The sequence below is a fragment of the Camellia sinensis genome, chromosome 10 (assembly GCF_055761805.1).
Source record: "Camellia sinensis isolate YWXY chromosome 10, ASM5576180v1, whole genome shotgun sequence".
NCBI classification, from domain to species: Eukaryota; Viridiplantae; Streptophyta; class Magnoliopsida; order Ericales; family Theaceae; genus Camellia; species Camellia sinensis.
In genome coordinates this window covers 156,399,388-156,420,884 of record NC_138970.1, presented here as the reverse complement: position 1 = coordinate 156,420,884, position 21,497 = coordinate 156,399,388, and the positions used below count along the sequence as shown (strand labels likewise).

Here is a 21,497-nt window from a genome sequence, read left to right as displayed (position 1 = left end):
CGAATGTGCACTAGGTCGAATGGTCAAAAGGGTGCCCCGGTGACAACCGGGGTTTGTGTTCCCATCGTGGGAGAGCCCGTAATCGGTCAACCTTATGGCACGCAGCCTCCGGCAAACCGTTCAGGAATAGCAAATGGCAAACACGGTGTCCTAGGCGCACCAATGCAAATGCAATGCAAAGAAACACATAAGTGTAATCAAAACAAGTATCATGAGTTCGAGTCAAGCTCTCTAAACATCCCCAGCAAAGTCGCCAGAAACTGTAGACGCGCCCGTGGGCCTCATGCTACAGTTCGGACTCAATGTCACGGTCCTATATCTAATCTCGCAGAGTGCAATGCAAGACCGATGAATCATCAAAGAGTCCAAATCTGGCAAATCGTTTTGAAAAACTGATTTTTAGAAAGAAGTGCCAAATATGGACTGCTTTGCTAGATATAGAGTCACCACCTAAATATTTTATTTTGAGGGAATTTAGGAAACCCTGACTCGTGCCTAAGGCCACGTGTCCGTCATCACCAAAGTTGCCTCGGCTTGGGAACTTGGGTACGATTGGGGAAGGTCAGCTATGAGCACCCCTACTCGCCCGATCCGTAGATCAACCTCTACTAACCATGATATCGAGTTTTGAAAACATTATGTGTTCCTATTCCGATTATTAGCCTAGATTTACTATGTGATGCGCACAGCATACAAGTATAGACTGTATCGCCTGAATCGGAACAAAGCATTTCATGTTTGTTTTGAAAACGGTTTGCTACTTACAAGTAGGCTAAAAATGCAAATTTTGCCGCCCTTGAGTGGGCTTAGAAAACGCGATTTTGCCACTTTCAAGTGGGCTTAAAACTCGCATTCAATGCATTGTTCCAATTCAAATAACCCAACCCTCACCCACAGGCGCTCAGGAAGTTATATCACATAAGCACATAGCCCCGTGGTAAAACATGCTATCATGGCAACACTCACAAGCATGCAAGGATGCTAAAGCATAAAAACTTACCGAGTACTCCAAGCCAAAACATAAACTAGTTAGTGAACATGCATGAATCCTAACTATGCTGAAATGCTTAATGCAACACATGCAAAAATGCAACTTAGATAGGCTCGGCTATTCTAAACATGGCATATGAAATGCAACAGATAATATGTATTCAACTTGGAATTGAAATACCATGCAGTTAGTATGATGCGCCGAACCCAGTGCATACAATACAGATGAATGAATGCACGCATGCATAGCATAAGGTATGCTAGTTTAAATATGCCCTAATACTAACCATTGAAAGCAAGTAAATAAAAGGGAGAAAGAAGTGGGGGTTGGAAGACATACACACACTCACACACACTTATTACACAATTGCCCTCGCTCGGAGGGTCCGAAAGAATAATACAGGCCAAATAATGAAGCGAGCTTTTTTGATAAATCCATTTTCTAAGAGTTTATTCCATCCAACCCATATTCTTTTTGACTATTCCATTAGGTCCAATTTGAGATAAGAAGACTAAAATACCCTTTTCATCTACTTATGTTCCATTTAGTTCACATTATTTTCTTATGTTTCAATAAGTCCTGTGGGTGACATAATTACCAAAATACCCTTAATGTGAATATTCACACCGTCAATGTAAATGTTTATATCATCAATGTGTAGGGGCTCGGCTCATGTCGATCTTCGTGGGTGCCCGGAAAAATTCGAGTCCGGCCGGGCCGGCCCACAAGCCAAAAAAATAGGCCCGACCCGGCCCATTGATAATATGAATATTCATATTGACAAGTTAACATTCACATTGATAGGAGTGTAAAATTGGCCTGCGGCCCGTGGGCGGCCCGAAACCAGCCCGTCGCCCGGGACGGGCCCGGGCCGGTCCGTTCACAATATGAATATTCACATTGACATATTAACATTAACATTAACATTGGCAAGAGTGTACAATTGGCCCATGACCCGTGGGCAGCCCGAAGCCCGGGCCCGGGTTGGGACGGGCCCGGTCCGACCCGTTGACAATGTGAATATTCACATTGACATGTTAACATTCACATTGATAGGAGTGTAAAATTAGCCCGCGGCTTGTGGCCGGCCCGAAACCTGCCCGCGGCTCGTGGGCTGCCCTGGGTGGGCCCAGCCCGACCCATTGATAATGTGAATATTCACATTGACATGTTAACATTCACATTGATAAGAGTATAAAATTAGCCCGCGCCCTATGGCTGCCTGAAACTAAGCCACGGCCCGTGGGCGGCCCTGGCACGGCCTGTTGACAATGTGAATATTCACATTGACATGTTAACATTCACATTGATAAGAGTGTAAAATTGACTCGCATTCCATGGGCGGCCCGGGGCTAGCCCAGTCCGGCCCGTTGACAATGTGAATATTCACATTGACATATTAACATTCACATTGATAGGAGTGTAAAATTGGCCCGTGGCCCGTAGGCGGCCCAAAGCCTGCCCGCTGCCCAGGGCGGGCCCGGCCCGGCTCGTTGACAATGTGAATATTCACATTGACATATTAACATTAACATTGATAAGAGTGTAAAATTAGCCCGTGACCCGTGAGCAGCCCGAAGCCCGACCTCGGACCGACACAAGCCCGGCCCGTTGACAACGTGAATATTTACATTGACATGTTAACATTCACATTGATAAGAGTGTAACATTAACCCGTGCCCCGTGGCTGCCCGAAACACGCCTACGGCCCGTGGGCGGCCCGAGGCGGGCCCGGCCCGGCCCGGCCTATTGACAATGTGAATATTCACATTGACATGTTAACATTCACATTGATAAGAGTGTAAAATTGACTCACGTCCCATAGGCGGCCCGGGGTGGCCCGAGTTTGAGTCCGGGCCTACCCCGGTGTAACAACCCTCATACTGTTTACCGATTAATGACTGACTGATAGATTACCGATAAACACTGATTACCGTTAAACTGAGCTGATTAAAGTACTGAACTGACTGACTGAAAACTGGAACTGAATTGACTGAGTGTGTATATTAAATTGTATTCTATCTGTTTGATTGATTATTTGCTCTGTTTGTGTTTTATGTTTAAACTGCTAATTGAAGGCCTTATCGGCGGCCGAATCCGAAATTGATTGAACTTTTATGATCATCATAATTTGTGTGATTTTATGGTGTAATTATCTGAAAACTGATTAGGTATGATTAAATTAGATTAAACATTGATCAATTGCAAACGTTGACTTATTTACCAAACTTGCCACTAAGTGGGCCACTATCTCACACATTGAGCCTTACACTTGATCATAACATAATTCCCTCAACCCTTTTCTTGAGCCTTGCCGACCTAGAGAGTAGAGAGGGAGAGAAATTGGTTTTTCACCTTGAATTGCTTGGAAACTCGAAGAATTGCTTGGTAATTGAAGTGTAGATTGCTAAATTGAACCTCTAGACTTGCATTCAAGGAACCTAGGTAAGGATTTCATCTTCTCATTCTTGTGTTTGAGCTAAGTCTTGCATGGTCCATGATAAATTGTAGAGCTAAGCCATGTTTTGGTTCATACATGTTGACATAGAGCATAATTCATGCATGCATGTTTGAATTGTTGGTTTTTGAGTTGAGTTCATGGCAAATTGTTGCATGCATGTCCATGTTTTGAGTGTAGGCCATGATTTCATCATGTTTTGGAAATAACTGGCTCTTTAGAGCATCAAATTGAAGCTTTAAATTGGTTTGAATTCATGCTTGTTTGCATGTTCATCTTGTTCTTGAAATTGAGTTCGAACTAAACACCCTTGGGCTTTGATTCCACAAATTGAGCTTTGAACCATGTTATTCTATGTGTTTATAAAGGTTTCCCAGAAAAAATGGGCCCAAGAGGATTGGTTTTGATGCATTTGAACTTGGTTTTGAGCTTGGAGGTGCAATCTGGAATTTCCAGATTCTGCACTTCCGCTCGAGCGGGGGAAATGACGCTCGAGCGTGGAATCCGAGCATCAAGTATCTCTGCACTGTTTTACAGTCCGCTCGAGCGGAGGATTGGGCGCTCGAGCGGAATCATGTGTCTCAAGCTCGAGCAGGCGTCGAGCGTCCGTCGAGCGGAGATTCCACCCATCCAGCACTTTTGACTGTTTTTGCAGAACGCTCGAGCGGGTAATTCTACGCTCGAGCGGGTACCTTTGTTTGCATGTCCGCTCGAGCGGAGTGACCTACGCTCGAGCGTGACCCCTGTTTTCTGAAAAATTCGAAAATGCTTTTAAAAGTACATCTTTGCATCCTCATCCCATTCTAGGCATTCTTAGGCCTAGTTTAAGGCATATTGTTGAGGAGATAGATGTAGAACACACCGAGGCATTAGGGATTAAATTATGATATTTCCCAACTGTGTAGCTTAGTGTGTGTTCAACCTGTGAACTGTGTAGGGTTGGCGACTGGGAAGACACGCTCTAGCACACTGTAGCCCGAACACTGTGAGTAACAATTGTGTAAAGATACGTTCAACTGAGAATGTTTTCTGACTGTTTAACGAAACTGCTTTCTGAAGTACTTATTGTTAATTGTTGAATGTATGTCCTATATTCTGAAATATATTGCGGCATCCTTAGCAACTATTGTATACTGTTACTGCTACTGTTACAGAGATCTCTGTCGGTTCCCTCGCAGAACCACTGCTGTTTACTGACTGATGGCCATCATTACTGTTCGGTCTTTAAGACCTACTGTTACTGCTATGCTAATGGATGTACCACATATGACTGAATAACTGTTCTGACTGAAAGACTGAAGTATTGTTTAATGAACTGTTTTCATTACTGTAAGGACATTTCATTCTTAACCTCTTTACGCATTATGTTATTCACTGGGCTTTAGCTCACTGTTTATATATATATGTAGGTATTCAGCCACCAGATCGGAGCTAGGAGCGCGGGTTAGACTCCAGTTTTGTCAAGCCAGCCTTTGTGCCTCACTGCGAGGTTCCGAGTTGCCATGCTATGGCTTTGGGGTGTTTTGTTTTTCCCCCGTCTGTCCCCACACTGTTGGACTACTGTATAGACTGTCAGCTGCTAACTGTACTGTTACTAAGGGATTAGGTCCCTGTACTGTGTGACTGTAAATTTTGTATAGACTGTACTGCTTGTATATATGAATGCATGAAAAATCTTTTTGGCATACAGACTGTCACAGCTCAATGGACATTATTTATTTACTGTACTGGCTTCCGCCAGGCCTTGTACTCTGTATTACTGTATTACTGTTCTGCAGGCCTTCGGTAATCTCGGATTACTGGCCGGTTACGGTGCTAAACCCATAGGGCCGGGTTTGGGTCGTGACACCCGGGCTACGGGCGAGCTTCGGGCAGCGGACAAGTTTTACACTCCTATCAATGTTAATGTTAACATGTCAATGTGAATATTCACATTGTCACGGGTCGGGCCAAGCCCGCCTCGGGTTGCGATCGGGCTTCGGGCCGCCCACGGGCTGCGGGCCAATTTTACACTCCTATCAATGTGAATGTTAACATATCAATGTGAATATTCACATTGCTAACGGGTCGGGCCCTCCCCGGCCCGAGGTCGGGCTTTAGGCTGCTCACGGGCCAATTGTACACTCTTATCAATGTGAATGTTAGCATGTCAATGTGAATATTCACATTGTCAACAGGCTGGGCCGGGCCCGCCCCGGGCCGCCCACGGGCCGTGGACGGGTTTCTGGTAGCCACAGGGCGCGGGCTAATTTTACACTCCTATCAATGTGAATATTCACATTGTCACGGGTCGGGCTGCGGGCCAATTTTACACTCTTATCAATGTGAATGTTAACATGTTAATGTGAATATTCACATTGTCAACGGGCCGGGCCAGGCCCGCCTCCGGCCGCGGGCTGGCTTTTGGCCGTCCATGGGCCGCGGGCCAATTTTATACTCTTATCAATGTAAATGTTAACATGTCAATGTGAATATTCACATTGTCAATGGGCCGGACCGGGCCCGCCTCGGGCCGCCCATGGACCGCGGGCGGGTTTCGCGCCGCCACGGGACGGGGGCCAATTTTACACTCCTATTAATGTGAATGTTAACATGTCAATGTGAATGTTCACATTGTCAACGGGCCGGGCCGGGCCGGGCCGAGTCGGGCCGGCCCTGGGCCGCTATCTAGTTTTATACTCTTATCAATGTGAACGTTAACATGTCAATGTGAACATTCACATTGTCAACAGGCCGGGCCGGGCCCGCCCACGGCCGTAGGCGGGTTTCGGGCAACTACGAGGCGCGGACTAATTTTACATTCCTATCAATGTGAATGTTAACATGTCAATGTGAATATTCACATTGTCAACGAGCCGGGCCGCCCGCCTCGGGCTGCGAGCAGGCTTTTGGCCGCCCATGGGCCACGGCCCAATTTTATACTCTTATCAATGTGAATGTTAACATGCCAATGTGAATATTCACATTGTCAACGGGCCGGACCGGGCTCGTCCCGGGCTGCCCATGGGCCGCGGGCGGGTTTCGCGTCGCCACGGGACGGAGGCCAATTACACTCCTATTAATGTGAATTTTAACATGTCAATGTGAATATTCACATTGTCAATGAGCCGGGCCCGCCCTGGCTCGCGGGCGGGTTTCGGGCCGCCCACGGGCCAATTTACATTCCTACAAATATGAATTTTAAAATATGAATGTTCACATCATTAAATTGCTAATCGTTGAAAAAATATTTATAAGGGTATCAAAATTAAATATAAGGGCATAAGTGTCCAAGAAAATAGTGTAAATCAAGAAAATGGACTTTATGGAATAAAACTATACATACATGGGACTAAATGGGTTAAAAAATTCCTTCATGGACTTCTTGGGTTAAAACACTTCTAAATTGGACTTATCAATAAAAATCCCAATAATGAATCAACTATCCTAGCTAATTAATTATTACAAAACTTCTAATTAATTAACAAATTAATTACAAAAACAACCTAAATATGAAACTAAAGAGACCGCCGCAGCTCTGCCTCAGAATGCGTGAATAATGCATGCTCGATTTGCCTTGCTCGGAAACCTGTTACCATGCCACTGTTGCCTCTGTTTGCACTGTTCTGCACCTCTGAGGGATGTGAAAATTCTTGAGGCACCTCTGAACCATTCCCTAATCATTTTGGAATGCCACCGTCCAATGAAAAGAACCACCGACCATGTAAATGTGATCATCGACCATAAATTGGGTCATCGGCTGGACTCTGATGGTCGGTTGGCACTGAAAGTGGCCGGCCGGCCATTTATTCCTGCAGAATCCTGTTTTTGCTGCAGCAGTGGACAGACAGTGCATGGCAAGGAAATTTCAAAGCAATGTATACATGGCCTGTCTCTATCATGTTATGGACTCAAGGGAGTGTGGCCCTTGGTCCTCGGGCCACCAATCACGCATCTCGATGCATAATGGCCAAAGGCACCAAGTTTGCCAATCAATGTAAATGAATGCAACAAAACGAATGAATGCTTAACGCCCTATCATGTTGAGATCAAGGGCATCAACGACCGAGGATTGAGACGTGTTTCGTCACTTTAAGTATGAACACATCTCATTCCTCATGCTGGTTTGACACCCCAAACCAAGCAAAATGTAATGCATGTATGCAATGCGGCTCAAGTATGCAACATGACTCAAATATGCAACATGAGGCTAAGTTAACAAAGCATGCCAAATGTGGTGCAACCTGTCCTGCAAATATGCAATGTGCCAACACATGCAACAATACGCGATGGAATTAGCATGTGACAACACACAATGAACCAAATATGCAACAAACATGCAACAAACATGTAATGGTGGGCTTAAACCGCAAAGGGTAGACCTCAGCCTTGCCTTTAACAGTGGCCAAAAGTGATGGAAATGATAGATAAATGCTCATGCAAACATGTACACCAATGGGCCTAAAGCTAAGGCACAAAAGGTAACTTTCAAGAACACTCAAAAGATGATAAACATGGACATTAGACCAACATGTTAAACTCTGAAAGTGTATAGAGGGTGATGCCAAATCAACCATGTTATGCAAGTAAGGCATGTAACGATGACCAAAACTTGAAGCCAACAAAGGGGTCCAAACCATAGCTATGTCAACCAAACCCCAAAGGACCAAAATGACTTAAAACAGTCCTAAGGCACTCCAAAACAAGACTAAAGCATGCATAGATCTTGGTTAAAACATGCTAAGAAATGGATGCAAAACAAAGGGGGATTTAAGGCCACAAAGAGGGTACTCTACTATAACCACCCCAACCACATATGGCATGGACTAATCAATGCAAAACAGAGTTTTAACATGCAAAAAGGAGCCCCAAAACCCACTGATATGGCAGCCCAAAGCCTCAAACACATAGGCATGCACAATGACTCATTTTAAGGCACAAAAGAGCATCTCTTCAAAGCATGGAAAGGATGATGGATGCAAGCATAAAAGCATGGATTATGGACTGAAATAGCATGGAAAATGATTCCAAATCACTGAAACAACCTAACTAAAGCATGCTAATAACTCACACACTCAAGGCTCACAAGCCAAAATACATGGTGGCTATACCAAACATGGCAAACATGATCAAATCAGTACCCAACAGACCTTAAGCATGATGAAATATGACCAAAAGCTTCATGAAGTCAAGCTAGAACATGCAAGCATGGAGGGGCAAATGCATGGCACATGTTATGACAATAAAAGGGGTTACTAGACAAGTGTATGATGCATGTAATGGACCATCAATCCGACCAAAAATAGAGGTATAATGTGACCAAATAACACCCAAAAACCTCTGAAATGGAGCTAAGTAAAGCTAAGCGTATATGCTACCCTTATGAGCCAAAAACATGAACAAATGAGACACAAAGGGAGAGGGGTGTCCCTCCCCTATACAAGACTTCAAGACCCCTTCACCACCACTGAAAATCCACTGGATTTCAGTGGTAAGAAGGCCAATACACAAAAGGTTCCAAAGCTCAACAAAGAAGGCACAAAAGGGGCCAAACAAGGCCTAAGTGGGGGAGGTCGACCCCCAACACCAAAATAACCTCAATGAAACATCTTAAACATCAAAAAATAGAACTTTTATCAGTTATACACAAAGCTCAAAACAACACGCAAAGTGGGTTAAAAGCTAATGCAAGAATGGGGAATATAAAGTAATTATGTTCACCTTGAAGAACAGCAACCTCAGGCCCCTTTTCAGATCAAAACCAGCTTAAAAGCTCTAAGAACAACCTCCCAACACCTCAATAACCCAAGTATGGTGTAATACTAGGTGCCTTAGTGCAAAACTAAGAACAAAACACCCTTTTAGCCCTCTAACACACACAAATGAAGAGAAAGAGGGAGATATAGAGAGAGAAAGGTGTATATATCATATATCTCTGGTTTTTGCTCAACCTCCTCAAATGAGAGGGAAGGCTCTCTTATATAGAGCAAGATAAAGACCTAAGCTTCTTAAAGAAGCTAAACAAAAAAGGTCAAGAGGGTCAAGTTTCTCAAGGAAGCTAAGGCAAAGAGTGCAAGCTTCTTAAGGAAGCTAAGACAAAGGGTCAAGCTTCCTCAAGAAGCTAAGGCAAAGGGTGCAAGCTTCTCCAAGAAACTAGAGCAAAAAAGGTACAAATGGTGCAAATCCTCCATACACGTGTATGGAGGACAAGTCCGTGCACTCCAGCTGGCACAGCTGGCATGCACAATGCCTGAAAAAGGAAAAAAGGAGGTACTGACCAGAAAAAGAGACAATTGGCCAAATAAATGGCCGATCGACTAGATATCCGTACTGACCGACCAAATATTTGGTCGGTAAAAAGAAAGAAAGGTCGGTGGCTTCATGCCATGGCCGATGGGTTTAAGGGATGGCTAACAAGCCACTTCCTACCCTCAGGTGCAAGAACCACAAATTCTTGGTCCACAACCAAGCACAAAACAGTCAAGTCGAGAGACCCTAAGGCAAGGCGCGCAGTCGAGTTCTTCGGGATCTCAAAATGAACACGAACATGGATGATCACCGAGTGTTCAAACGATGACGTCCAAGTCTTGAGGACGGTCAAAAATGGGGTGTCTACAGGTGGTAGATAAACTGACCTTGGTTGGTTGAAAATCTAGCTCCCGTCTTCGAACTGAGAGGAAATTGCTTCCCACGAACCAGGGACCATCAGAGAGGACTTTGTTAAGATCTGATGCTTCATTGAACTTAATGAGATAAAAGTGATTCCCAAGGTCAATACCATGGAAGGTACTAGTGGGTTTCCAGATACTTTTCAACTTAGACATGAAGAAATTATAACCCAGATTCCGACCCACTAATTTAACAATCAGTGTGCTTCGCAGGGGTCTCTGATCCTATCAATCTCATCTTTAGAAAGGGAAATGATAGGGATTGTGGTCTCTGAATTAGAAACCTCTAATGTTGCTGTCCTAAGGTCCAGCGCTGCTGCCCCAAGGTCTAGCGGTTCCAAGCCATCTGTCAAGGAGAAAGAGTGAGTAAAGGCGTCCTTAAAGGAGCGAGGCTTGGCTACGTTGTCGCCTACTGGATCTTTCAGCTTTCGGTGATGTCGCTCCAACAAGTCTGCCTCCTCCACTGAGCGTTCTGAGTCAGTGTCCTCGCCGCCGTGGTCTGGCTGTGAGCTTGCTACCGTGGAATGGATCTTCGTCCCTGCGATGTCATCCGGTCGTCGCGTTGGAGCTCCGCCATGTTCCACCTTCCTCTCTCTCTCTACTCTTGAACACTTTTTTATTTATTTAATATTGATACGTGAATTTAGATATTATATGATGTTTCACTTATGTACTAGTATAAAATTTTAAAATTTAGTAATCACAATAATGTTATGTTTGTATCGAAAATGACCGCCAATGGGTGTGTGCCACGTATCTCTTTGGTGAGTAAAGGTCGTGATTTTATTATCCCAAAATGGTAACAAGTTTTGAAATGGATGTGATGTAATCATGTTGTGATTTGCTAGTCAAATCCCTAGGGAGTTGGGATTCATATATGTAGGCCCCATTTCTCTTTCTTCTTATTGATATATATCTCTATATATTATATATACATATATATATGCTAGATAATGAATGAGGAAGACAAGTGGCAGCAATCTAGAAGGTCTTGTATCCACTTCCCAAATCATCCAACAGTTCCATTTCAAAAATGTACAACGGCTCCTATAAAGGAGGCATGCGTTAACCAAGCAATGATAACTAACAAATTGTTGAGAAGAAGAAGAAGGAAGTTGAGACAGATGTCACTCTAGAAGGCTTTTAGCAAAATAACTTTCAAGATTTTATGGAGGTTTGTTAGGAGGTTGTTGCAGATTTTCAGGAGACAGATGTGATTTTCAGAAGGACTGAGCATTTATAAATACAAGAAATAAAGATAGAGCAAAACCCAATTAATCAGCCATTCAACACAACTTAGTACCTATGCCAGTGCAATTTATCCTTAGTTTAGCCCTAGTTCAACTTATGAGTAGACTTGAAAGACATATTTGCCGTAGATTTTAGCATTAGATCATAACATCCATCTCAAATTAGTTGTTTTTGGCCTTCATTAGCATTGTTTTGAAACTTAAATTGTGTTTTCATTTGCAACTCAATTTCATATTTTCAAATTTGTTCTTATACTTTTGTAATGTTCAATCCATTTGAAGTCATAAAAGTAAGTTTTTTTTTTTTTAAATTCATTTCCTCCTACTTATCTCTATTTTTTATTTTTACAAACTCTATAGAGATTTTAAGTCCTCTTAATTGAGGCAAAACAAAAACCAAGAGGTCTTTTATCCCTTTAAGCCTTACATAGCATCCTGTTTTTAGAAGTCGGATTTTTTCAAGTATATTTTCATCAACTTAGGCACTATTACCTTTGCATACTCTCAAATCACCAAAAATGTTTTGTGTTGAAAATTCTAGACACCCTAAAGATAGTGATTTGTGATTATGATTCAATTTAAAACAATGAATATCAATCTCAATCAAACAATCAACAACAAATTGACACAACAACTTGACATGAAAAAATCACAATTGGAGCATCTCTGATTGTAATAAAAAATCACAAGCCAAAGCCATAAATTAATCCACTAAGAAGAAAAAAAGAATTACATACAAGAACCCTCAATTACCTAACGAATTCACGCCTAAATTGAACTGAACCCGATGTGCCTCTTCAGTCACCGTCTTCACCTCAGAATTGCTTTGTCCAACGTTGAATCCACAACGCCAATGTCGAATCTATGCCAATGAGTCACTCCAGAATACACCAAAACTTCAAGCCCAAGTTCTCCGGAATCCACCAATGAATACCTTTATCTTTTTGTGAATAAAAGAATAAAACCCTTGATAATAGTCAATATGAAACTCGTTAATCAATCGATCACCCACAAATCATCAAGGAAACTCATATATAAACACCCTTCAATATTAAACACTTTTTATTCTACTCCTCTCTAAGAATTTGGACGAATTTTACCTTAAAAATAGCAAAGAGAGAACTTTACACTAAATAGAACCGCGAAGACTACTCGAGCACACACATTATCGCTCGAGCGGTGTGCTCACATATAGGCCAACCGTTCGAGCGCAACATCCACTGCTCGAGTGATGAAATATTTCCAAGAAGTTCAAAATGCAAATAGAAACACTAAATGAACTATTTCACCACTCGATTTCCGTACTTAGTCAGCGAAGTGACAAATAGAGAGAGCTAAAAAAGATACGAAATGTTAGCACAAGCTGCTTTACTTTAGACACAACTCGGGTTGGATTTGCATCTACATTCTCATAACTCACAGTTAAAATATAATGAATAAAAATACAACTGAATGAAATTTTGTCTAACGGAATTGTCAATTACAAAAACCTAGCCAAAACTTGTGTTTTAGTCAAAAAAATATTATTTTTTATTTTTTGCACACACATTATTATTTTATTATTTTATTTATTTGTTGAATTACATTTTTACTATTATTTTATTTGTTGAGTTTGTGGCATTTACCCTGGGCCTAATAACTCTTGGGCTTTTTCTACGACTTGTTTCACTTTGGGCTTTTTACCGCCTTCGTTGTCTAATGCAATACGACGACGTTAAATGAACAGCAATAAATACACGCAAAAGCCCCAAAAATCATTCCTTCAAAGCTCGTTACAAAAAAAAAAAAAAATCCTACAAAGATCGAAAGTACATTAGACTGCTTCAGAATTCGAAGATCATCAAAATCGAAGATTGAAATCGAAATCAGATAAATAATAAGACGATAAAATGGTACGCAAATTCAATCTCTGATGTCTTATATATATATATATATATATATTTATGTATGTATTGTGTGTGTTTCAATTAGGGTTTCATCGTTATCAGACTGTAGATTTGTTCGATTGGGTTGTGTTACTAATTCAATTCAATCAATCAGGTCGATAGAAACTGATTAGAATTTTGAATTGAATATGTTCATCATGGGCCTTGTTGATTTAATTGATCTCTTGTATCTTCTAGGGTTAAAAACTCTAAGGTGTTGAAATCTTCTGTTCTGAATGAGGTGAAAGAATAAAAGTATTGCATACACACAAATATTTACTTTTGAGTTGCCTTTGTTTTTGAATTGAAGAAGTTCTAGTATCATTCTTCCCCAAGACCTCGCAATACCTATTCTCTGTTTGGGGAGATGGGTCGGCTTGGGTTTAGGGCTATTTTAGTCACAAAAAGACAAAATAGACTTTTTAGTCTAACAAGACCAAACGTCACATCCGATCCATAATCATTACATTGGTTTATTTTGGAAAGTTGGTAAAAAGTGACTTTTTGACTTTTAGTCAAGCTTTTGTCTTTTTTAGATAAATGATTTGAAAAGTTGGTAAAAAGGTTGCTTTTCACTTTTTTTATTAATATTTATTTATGATGTCAAATCACAGTAAAATGACCAAACTATCCCCATTTATTTAGTATATTTACAACTTTATGCATGCAACACATTTTAACTTATGAGGGGTAGAATTGTAATTTCACTATTGGCTAAAAACCAACTTTCCAAATGAAAAAAATGACAAAAAAAATCAACTTTTAGCTTTTGCTACAAACCTAAAAAAGTGACTAAAAACTATGTTGCCAAAACACCCCATTATTTCTCTCACAAAAAGTCAAAAAAGCCAAAAAAAAAAAAAATCATTCTCAAGCCTCAGGCTAAAAAAGTCAAAAAGCCAACCTACTTCCCAAACGAACCCATAATGAGTTATTGGAAGTTGAGTAACATTTAACAGTAATTATGTTATAAAATTGATACAAATGGAATTTTTATGCATTGCAATCATATTTTTTAATTGCCAATTATGCCACTATGTCAATCTTGTGTGTCTAAGTTCAAAATTGAACAATTATAGTTTTATAATCAGAAAACGGCCTCTGTTAGCATCTAGATTACAGATTCAAAATTCCACCCCATAAAATAAAAACTCAAAATCAACTTTATCCCCCGTCATTTAGATATAGCCAAAGACCCTCCACATAATTTTGGCAGTTTTACTTTATGTCCCTACTTCCTTCCAAATCGATAGAATGTGGGATTAAGCCCATATGTTGAGAGTGCACTTGAAAAAAAGAATGTAAATCAAAATAAATTTTTCGGTAAATGGACATTTGTAGCCTTAACTTCATTTTCTTTCGCCTAACTACTACAACCAAGGTTCTGAAAAGCGGTTGCGGTCGCCGTAACAGTGGCAGTGACACTGTTGCGGTTGCGGGGTGTAAAGGCCGTAGTGTAACGGTTGCGGTAACCGGAACCGTGAATTTTTTTATTTTTTGCATAATTTGAAAAAAATTTACCAATATGCATATTTTTTTTCCATGATCATATTTATTAGGTTAAAAATAAATATTGATCAATTTTTGTAAATTTTTAAGTATGATCCAATATATTTCATATTTTTAAATCACTATAAACTGAGTTTTTTACATTTTATTTTAATAATTAATAACTTTATATTATACAAAAAATCAATCACTAATTATTATATATAAAATAAACAATGACAAAAGTAAGAGAATAAATAAGAGCCTAAATATATATATATATATATATATACATATTTTAACCAAGCCAAATAGATAATGATCACACTTATTATTATTATTATTATTTTCAAACAATATATAGATAGGCACACACAAACAAAATGGTTTAGTGATAGCAGCTGAATAGCATAGGTCTTACAGCTTCAATAAATCAATAACATGTTCTTCATCTTCCCTCTTCTCTCTTTCTATCTCTTACTCCTCCATTTTCTCTCTTTATCTTCCCACTTCTCTCTATCTCTCTTCCCCCATTTTCAGCTTTTTTTTGTGTGTTTTTTTCGAAAGAAACAGTTTGGAACCGTTACGTAACGGTGCGTAACAGGCCGTTATGGCTGTTACGGCACCGTTACGACTGCTACGGCAGCCGCTACGGCCAACACATCTGTGAATCTCAATTACACTGCAAAAGCGGCCGTAACGGGTGGCGGTAACCGCCAGAACCGTTATGTGACGGTGTTACGTAACGGTTGCGGCTGCTTTTTAAAACCTTGGCTACAACACTAACCCAACTTCATGGTCTTCCTCCTAACTATTGACTAAGTAGCACAGACATAGACGCAAGACACAATATAGACACGCCAACACGACGATTTTCAATAAATGCAGGATACAATATGCTTGGGACACGTTAAAAATATATATTTTTATAAATCTATTATAACATGTGAATAGTTTATTTAAACATAATGACAAGAAGGCAACATAATAGTAATTAAAATTAAAAAGTCATATATTTCATAATTTAAATATCAAGATATCATTCATGTAACAATGTGCACAAGTTGTATTCTGAAGAACGCGGAACATTATGAAGAGATTCATCACATGGGTCATGTTTGGAGGGTTAAAGAAGTGTTCCCAAAGTGTTTGTAAAGTGTCCAATATTATAAATTTAAAGTTTTAATTAAGACATTTTGAATAAGTTTCGAACATGCTTATAGGAGTGTCCGCAGAATGTCAATGTCCGACACGGTTGTTCAACACGACACACTTCTTCCATAGAATTTTTGTTCTTCTTAGACTACTAAAAACCCCAATCTTACGCCACCAACCACCTACCTTGCTACCACCAGCTCCTCCCCCTACCAGCCTCGTATTTAGTGGTGTTTGCAATTTTGACACCACTATTTCATGTTTTTTATGCTAAAATTACCATCACTAATCCCATACCCGGAACAACAGAAACAGTGATTATAATATCTAGCACACCTAATCAAGCCCATGTTGCACAGAATATTACTAAAAAATTTGTAATTAATGAGACATAAGTTCCTTGACCTGTGGTGTTGAACTTAGGCTCCGTAGCGTCTTGTTTTATGTGGCCATAACAATCAAAAGTATTACTTTCATCAATGGTGGTGATATTTGGCATGCACTTTGCCGGTAGTTTCCTTGATTATTTAAATAATTATGTAGTTATTACAAGCAATAATGTAATATATGAAACCTAATATGTGTTGTCTAAAACTGGCTACCTTAGCTGAAGAGCATAGTGGCTGGCGAATGTTGAACTTCTTAATTTGTGTTGTTCAAATTCTTGCCATTACTTATGTGCATACTTGTATACATGTATATATACATGCACAATGTATATATGTTTGTGTATTTATATATTATAATGTAATGTTAGATTAAATTAGAAATTAAGTTAAAAAATGAGAAATTAGGGGATTATCTATGGTTTGTTGTAACTTCCTTATAGTATAAGGAAAAAAATAGAGTGTATTTGGACAAAAGTGGAGCGGGAATAGCTCCACCCTTACTCTATTAGAGGATTATGAATAATGATTTTCATTTTGCTTGAGCGAAGCTTTCATTAGATCTAAAGGTTGATGTCTCATGGTAATACAGTTTATCTCCAGATATCAATTATTATCTTAGCCAGCTTTCCATTTAAAAAAGAAAGAAAGAAAGAAAATACCTTGGTTGATCTGTTTTTATCTTTTATTTTTTAAAGTTTATTAAACTATTTTGTTTGGCTTTTTGCAGTCTTCACTTGCAGCTGCCAGAGCAGACAATTTTTACTACCCCCCAGAATGGACCCCAAACCAGGTATGCTTGCGTAGTAGTTATGTACATATATATTTCTAAGTTTAGCTTTTAAGAGGCATGAATTCTCTAGATTTCTTACATCATTTTTCTTTTCAGGGTTCTTTGAACAAGTTCCATGGTCAACATGCTTTGAGGGAGAGAGCAAGAAAAATAGACCAGGGCATTTTGATTATAAGGTACTGAACAACACATTTGATCAAGTATGCAACTGTTTCATTGTATCTCAGAAAGACTGCTTGTCTTGTCGGAAGTATCTATATGTTTCTCGTGATTTATTTAGATGTAGCTTTGTGACAATCTGAAGTGCTTGCCTCTTCTTGGATGAGGGCCTTAGCAATCTCACAGCTGTATTAGAGGATCCTAATTATTTAACAGGTTGCATTTCTGGTTGAGGCAGTTGACATGTTGATGTTACATGTAACATACAATGTCAAAAATGCATTTTACTCATTTATATCAATTATGCTGCAATAAATACATATAATTAGTCTTAAAAACAACTGTATAAGAACTGCCCTGATGGAAGTATTAGATATGTAATACAACTATATAAGAAGTGCCCCGATGGAAGTATTGGACACATATCACACATCCTTGTCCAAGTGTCGGGTGTCTGACATCAGTATTTGATTTATTTTGAAGAGTCCATGTAACATAGATTTGTAGCCTTTCTACTTCAAGACTGGGAATCAACATATTGGTGAGATTGTAGTTTTTACAAATTTAAATTTGTTTCATTTGAGCATTAGTCTGTTCATTTAATATTTTCTGTTTCATCTTTGGTGATAATAATTCTGAAGATGTAAAAGAAAAAAGTTAATATTTTCCGCTAGCAGTGATTGGAAGATAATTAAAAATTATTGTTCATTGTAAATCATCCTTGTGAGATTCTAGCATTAAATATACCCATCCCTATTATTCGAGTTAGATTTATAATACTAATACTGTTTCTTACATGTTTTGTTATACGCATGTCCTTTACAATAGCATCGGGGGCATCCTACTGGTGTCAATGATGTTGTGGACTATTTGAAACCTTGATTCAAGAGTACTTGCATATTTTTTGAAGATCTAGTGTGTGAAACACAATTGAGAAATACTACTTTTATGTCCAGAGCTAATTAACTATTTGGGTCATACTATGTGAGAGATTAATTTAGAAAAATCCATTTTTGTCTATTTTGTTGGTTCATAATATACGTATATATAACTCTCTAACAAAGTGTTAGGTTTGAGATAATAATTATATCTTTCAAAATGGTTATGTTTCCCATATACATTCACTTGCTCTACAACTTAGCACTTATATACAATCAATAGTTAAGTTTATCTGTGGAATTCCCTGTGAGAAACATTTACCATTGTGTGAGCTTCATTTGAAATGGCTAGTTGCTAATTATCATTTGCTCCCTTTTTAGGTTTGAAATGCCTTACAATATTTGGTGTGGTGGATGCAATTCTATGATTGCGAAAGGTGTGAGGTTCAATGCAGAGAAGAAGCAAGTGGGGAATTATTATTCTACGAAGGTAAGCTATTCTTGATAACAATTGGGTAACTGTCTCTTCTATGTGGCACTGTTGGAGCTAAAAGTATTTCAAGGTCTATTCTTTTACTTTTTTTTTTGTGTGATAATGTCAAGGTATATTCTTTTGCAATATTGTTAAGGGGGCACGTATGGGGTATGAACAAACCTGCTGATGGATATGTGGGCACGCACACAAATTCTAGGGGGGAGGGGGAAGATCATAGGCCATGTAGAAAGAGCTTTCAATGCCAGTTAATTCTGAATAAATTATTGGGGTTACTATGTTACATGGACTCAATTACGGGTGTCAAGTGCAAGTGTGTATGTAGAAATCAAACCTATTGAATCTTAAATTTAAGTGTAGACAGATTCATTTATAAAAGGGTCATATTTTTATAATTTCAATACATTATTTGAGATAAAATAGTGTTATATGTGACATATAGTGTCAAAAAGGCATTTTACTCATTTTATAGCAATAATACAACGATATATACATAATTGTATTGTTAAATACAAATATATAAGAAGTGCTTGATGGAAAGTATCAGACACATCTCACACCCTTGTCTATGTGTCGGGTGTCTGACATAGGTATTTGACTTATTTTGAACACATCAGCATGATAAAAAACATGATATTGGACATTAAAGAATCTCTCTCTCTCTCTCTCTCTCTCTCTGTGTTTCACAAGTGGTTTTGACTAGTGACTCTAGTATTTTTCTCAGATTAATTGGCTAGCAGGTTGTGCCACAATAGAATATTTTAGCTTCGGATGCTGTTTCTATTGATGTCGCACACTATTTGTCATGTTATCAGTATGAAGCCCTGCTAACTCCCGAGTCATTTCCTGTTCTTGATGAAGTTGTGTTCTTCATTAACTGCTAATATCTACTCTATTTTTTTTCCTCTTTCAGATATGGAGTTTTTCCATGAAGTCTGCATGCTGCAAGCATGAGATTGTTATTCAGACAGATCCCAAAAATTGTGAGTATGTGATCATTAGTGGGGCGCAAAAAAAGACTGAGGATTATGATGTTGAGGATGCAGAAACCTTTGCACTTCCTGCTGATGAAGGTACTTTTGATTGTTAATATTAAAGAATATATATGGATGTTAGGTGGTCTCGTGGATACGGAGTGTGTTCATTATCTTGACCGATATTTTTTAACAAATTTATTAGGTTTACTTTTAGTGTTATTTGTTTTTTTCTTTCCCCTGATTATTATGTCTCCTATTTAGATGTTATGTAAATGTTCTAACATTTTTTAATTTTCCAGAAAGAGGTAAGCTGGCAGACCCCTTTTACCGCCTTGAACACCAGGAAGAGGATCTGCAAAAGAAGAAAGAAGCTGAGCCGGTATTAGTGCGTCTTCAGCGAGTATCTGACTCCAGACATTCTGATGATTATGCCCTCAACAAGGCTCTCCGTGCCCAACTGAGGGTACTATTATCGAGGTTATTTTAATTTATCATTATCATCCCCCTAATGTCTGATGTTCTCTTCAATTTCCCATTTCCTCAGAATCAAAAGAAAAGAGTTGCCGAAGAAGAGCTTACTTCCAGGAAAAAAGGCCTTGGCATAAGACTACTTCCCTTGTCCGAAGAAGACACTGCAACTGCTGCACGGGTGAAGTTCTCTTCCAAGTTCGATAGAAATAGGAAAGAGAAGCGAGCATTGATTAATGCCACGTCTATTTTTCCTGGGTCATCGGGCTCTTCCACATCTAATGCAAGAAGGCTGGAGCTAGAGTCCAAGAGAAGAAAAATTAAGACGTCGTCAGCATCCAAACTGCTGGTAGGGGGTTTTAAGCCATCATCGTGGTCGGCGTGTCCTGTTTCCTCTGGCGGACACAAGAGGACTTAATATGGCCATTAGACAATGTCAGTGATGAGTTTCCTACAAATCATATAATGTTATATTTCAGGGTAGGGTTTATGACAATTGGGTGACTTTTGACGGTATATATAAATGTGGATTGTGCTTGTGTTTGACCTATTGAAATTGGTGCCAAAGACCGTATGTGTATATCAAAAATGCTACAGATCACGAAACGAAAAATGTTTTACGAAAACAGTGCCGAAGCTGTGGCCGACTGACTGGAAAAGCTTAGGATCTGGCTGACTGGCATCGGCTTCAAGACTATTTAGTGAAATTTTGTTTGTGGCCCGTAGCATTGCTGTGTGTACATTTGTATGACCCTTGTGAGGATTTGGAATGCAACTGCTTGTACACATATTTCATTTATTGTGTTTGCTTGATGTTGTTTTTGCTTTGTTTTTTTTTGGGTTTCTCCATTTCTTTCTCTTTCCTTATATGTTACATCTTTCATTTTCAAGTATATGATTTAGTTTCAATTCATTATTAAGAGAAAGGGGAAGACAAAGTTGAACAGTTAAAAATGTACTACGGTTTATGAAGGCAGATTGGGGTTGCTAAAACCATATCAAACTACCATGTTTAGTCCAAAGATTAAGACTTTGAATCATGGATTTAGGTAGAGATTTGAGTAAAAATTCATTTACATCTCTCTCTCTCTCTCTCTCTCTCTCTCTCTCTCATTCAAATTCATATTCAAAATATCTTAAATCTTTAGATTTTCCCATTCAGATTAGTAGGGTGCTCAATTTTTTGAATTTATTTGAAATATCAGTTTGTGCAAATAGACCGACTGTCAAAAGGTTTATGGGATTATTAAAGTTGAATCAACATTGTCATATCTGGGAAATTTTTGTTACCTCATTTGTTAAGAGTAACACACGAATAGTAATCATATAATAGTTTAGATTATTGAGTAATTACCCGACTTTGTGGTATTACCGCACCTGATATTGATTTTATTTATTTATTTATTATTATTATTATATATATACGCAT

The 21,497-nt window shown here is 39.1% G+C and overlaps 1 protein-coding gene across 1 annotated transcript; it reads left to right on the top strand.

Moving 5' to 3' along the window:
- The first annotated feature begins 13,070 nt into the window (after positions 1-13,070).
- LOC114323743 (coiled-coil protein (DUF572)) lies at positions 13,071-20,867 on the top strand. Its single transcript, XM_028271397.2, has 7 exons — positions 13,071-13,238; positions 17,031-17,093; positions 17,190-17,269; positions 18,512-18,620; positions 19,537-19,696; positions 19,900-20,063; positions 20,145-20,867. The coding sequence occupies exons 1-7, from the start codon at positions 13,236-13,238 to the stop codon at positions 20,484-20,486; spliced, it is 921 nt and encodes a 306-aa protein (XP_028127198.2). The 5' UTR covers positions 13,071-13,235; the 3' UTR covers positions 20,487-20,867.
- The last annotated feature ends 630 nt before the right edge of the window (positions 20,868-21,497 follow it).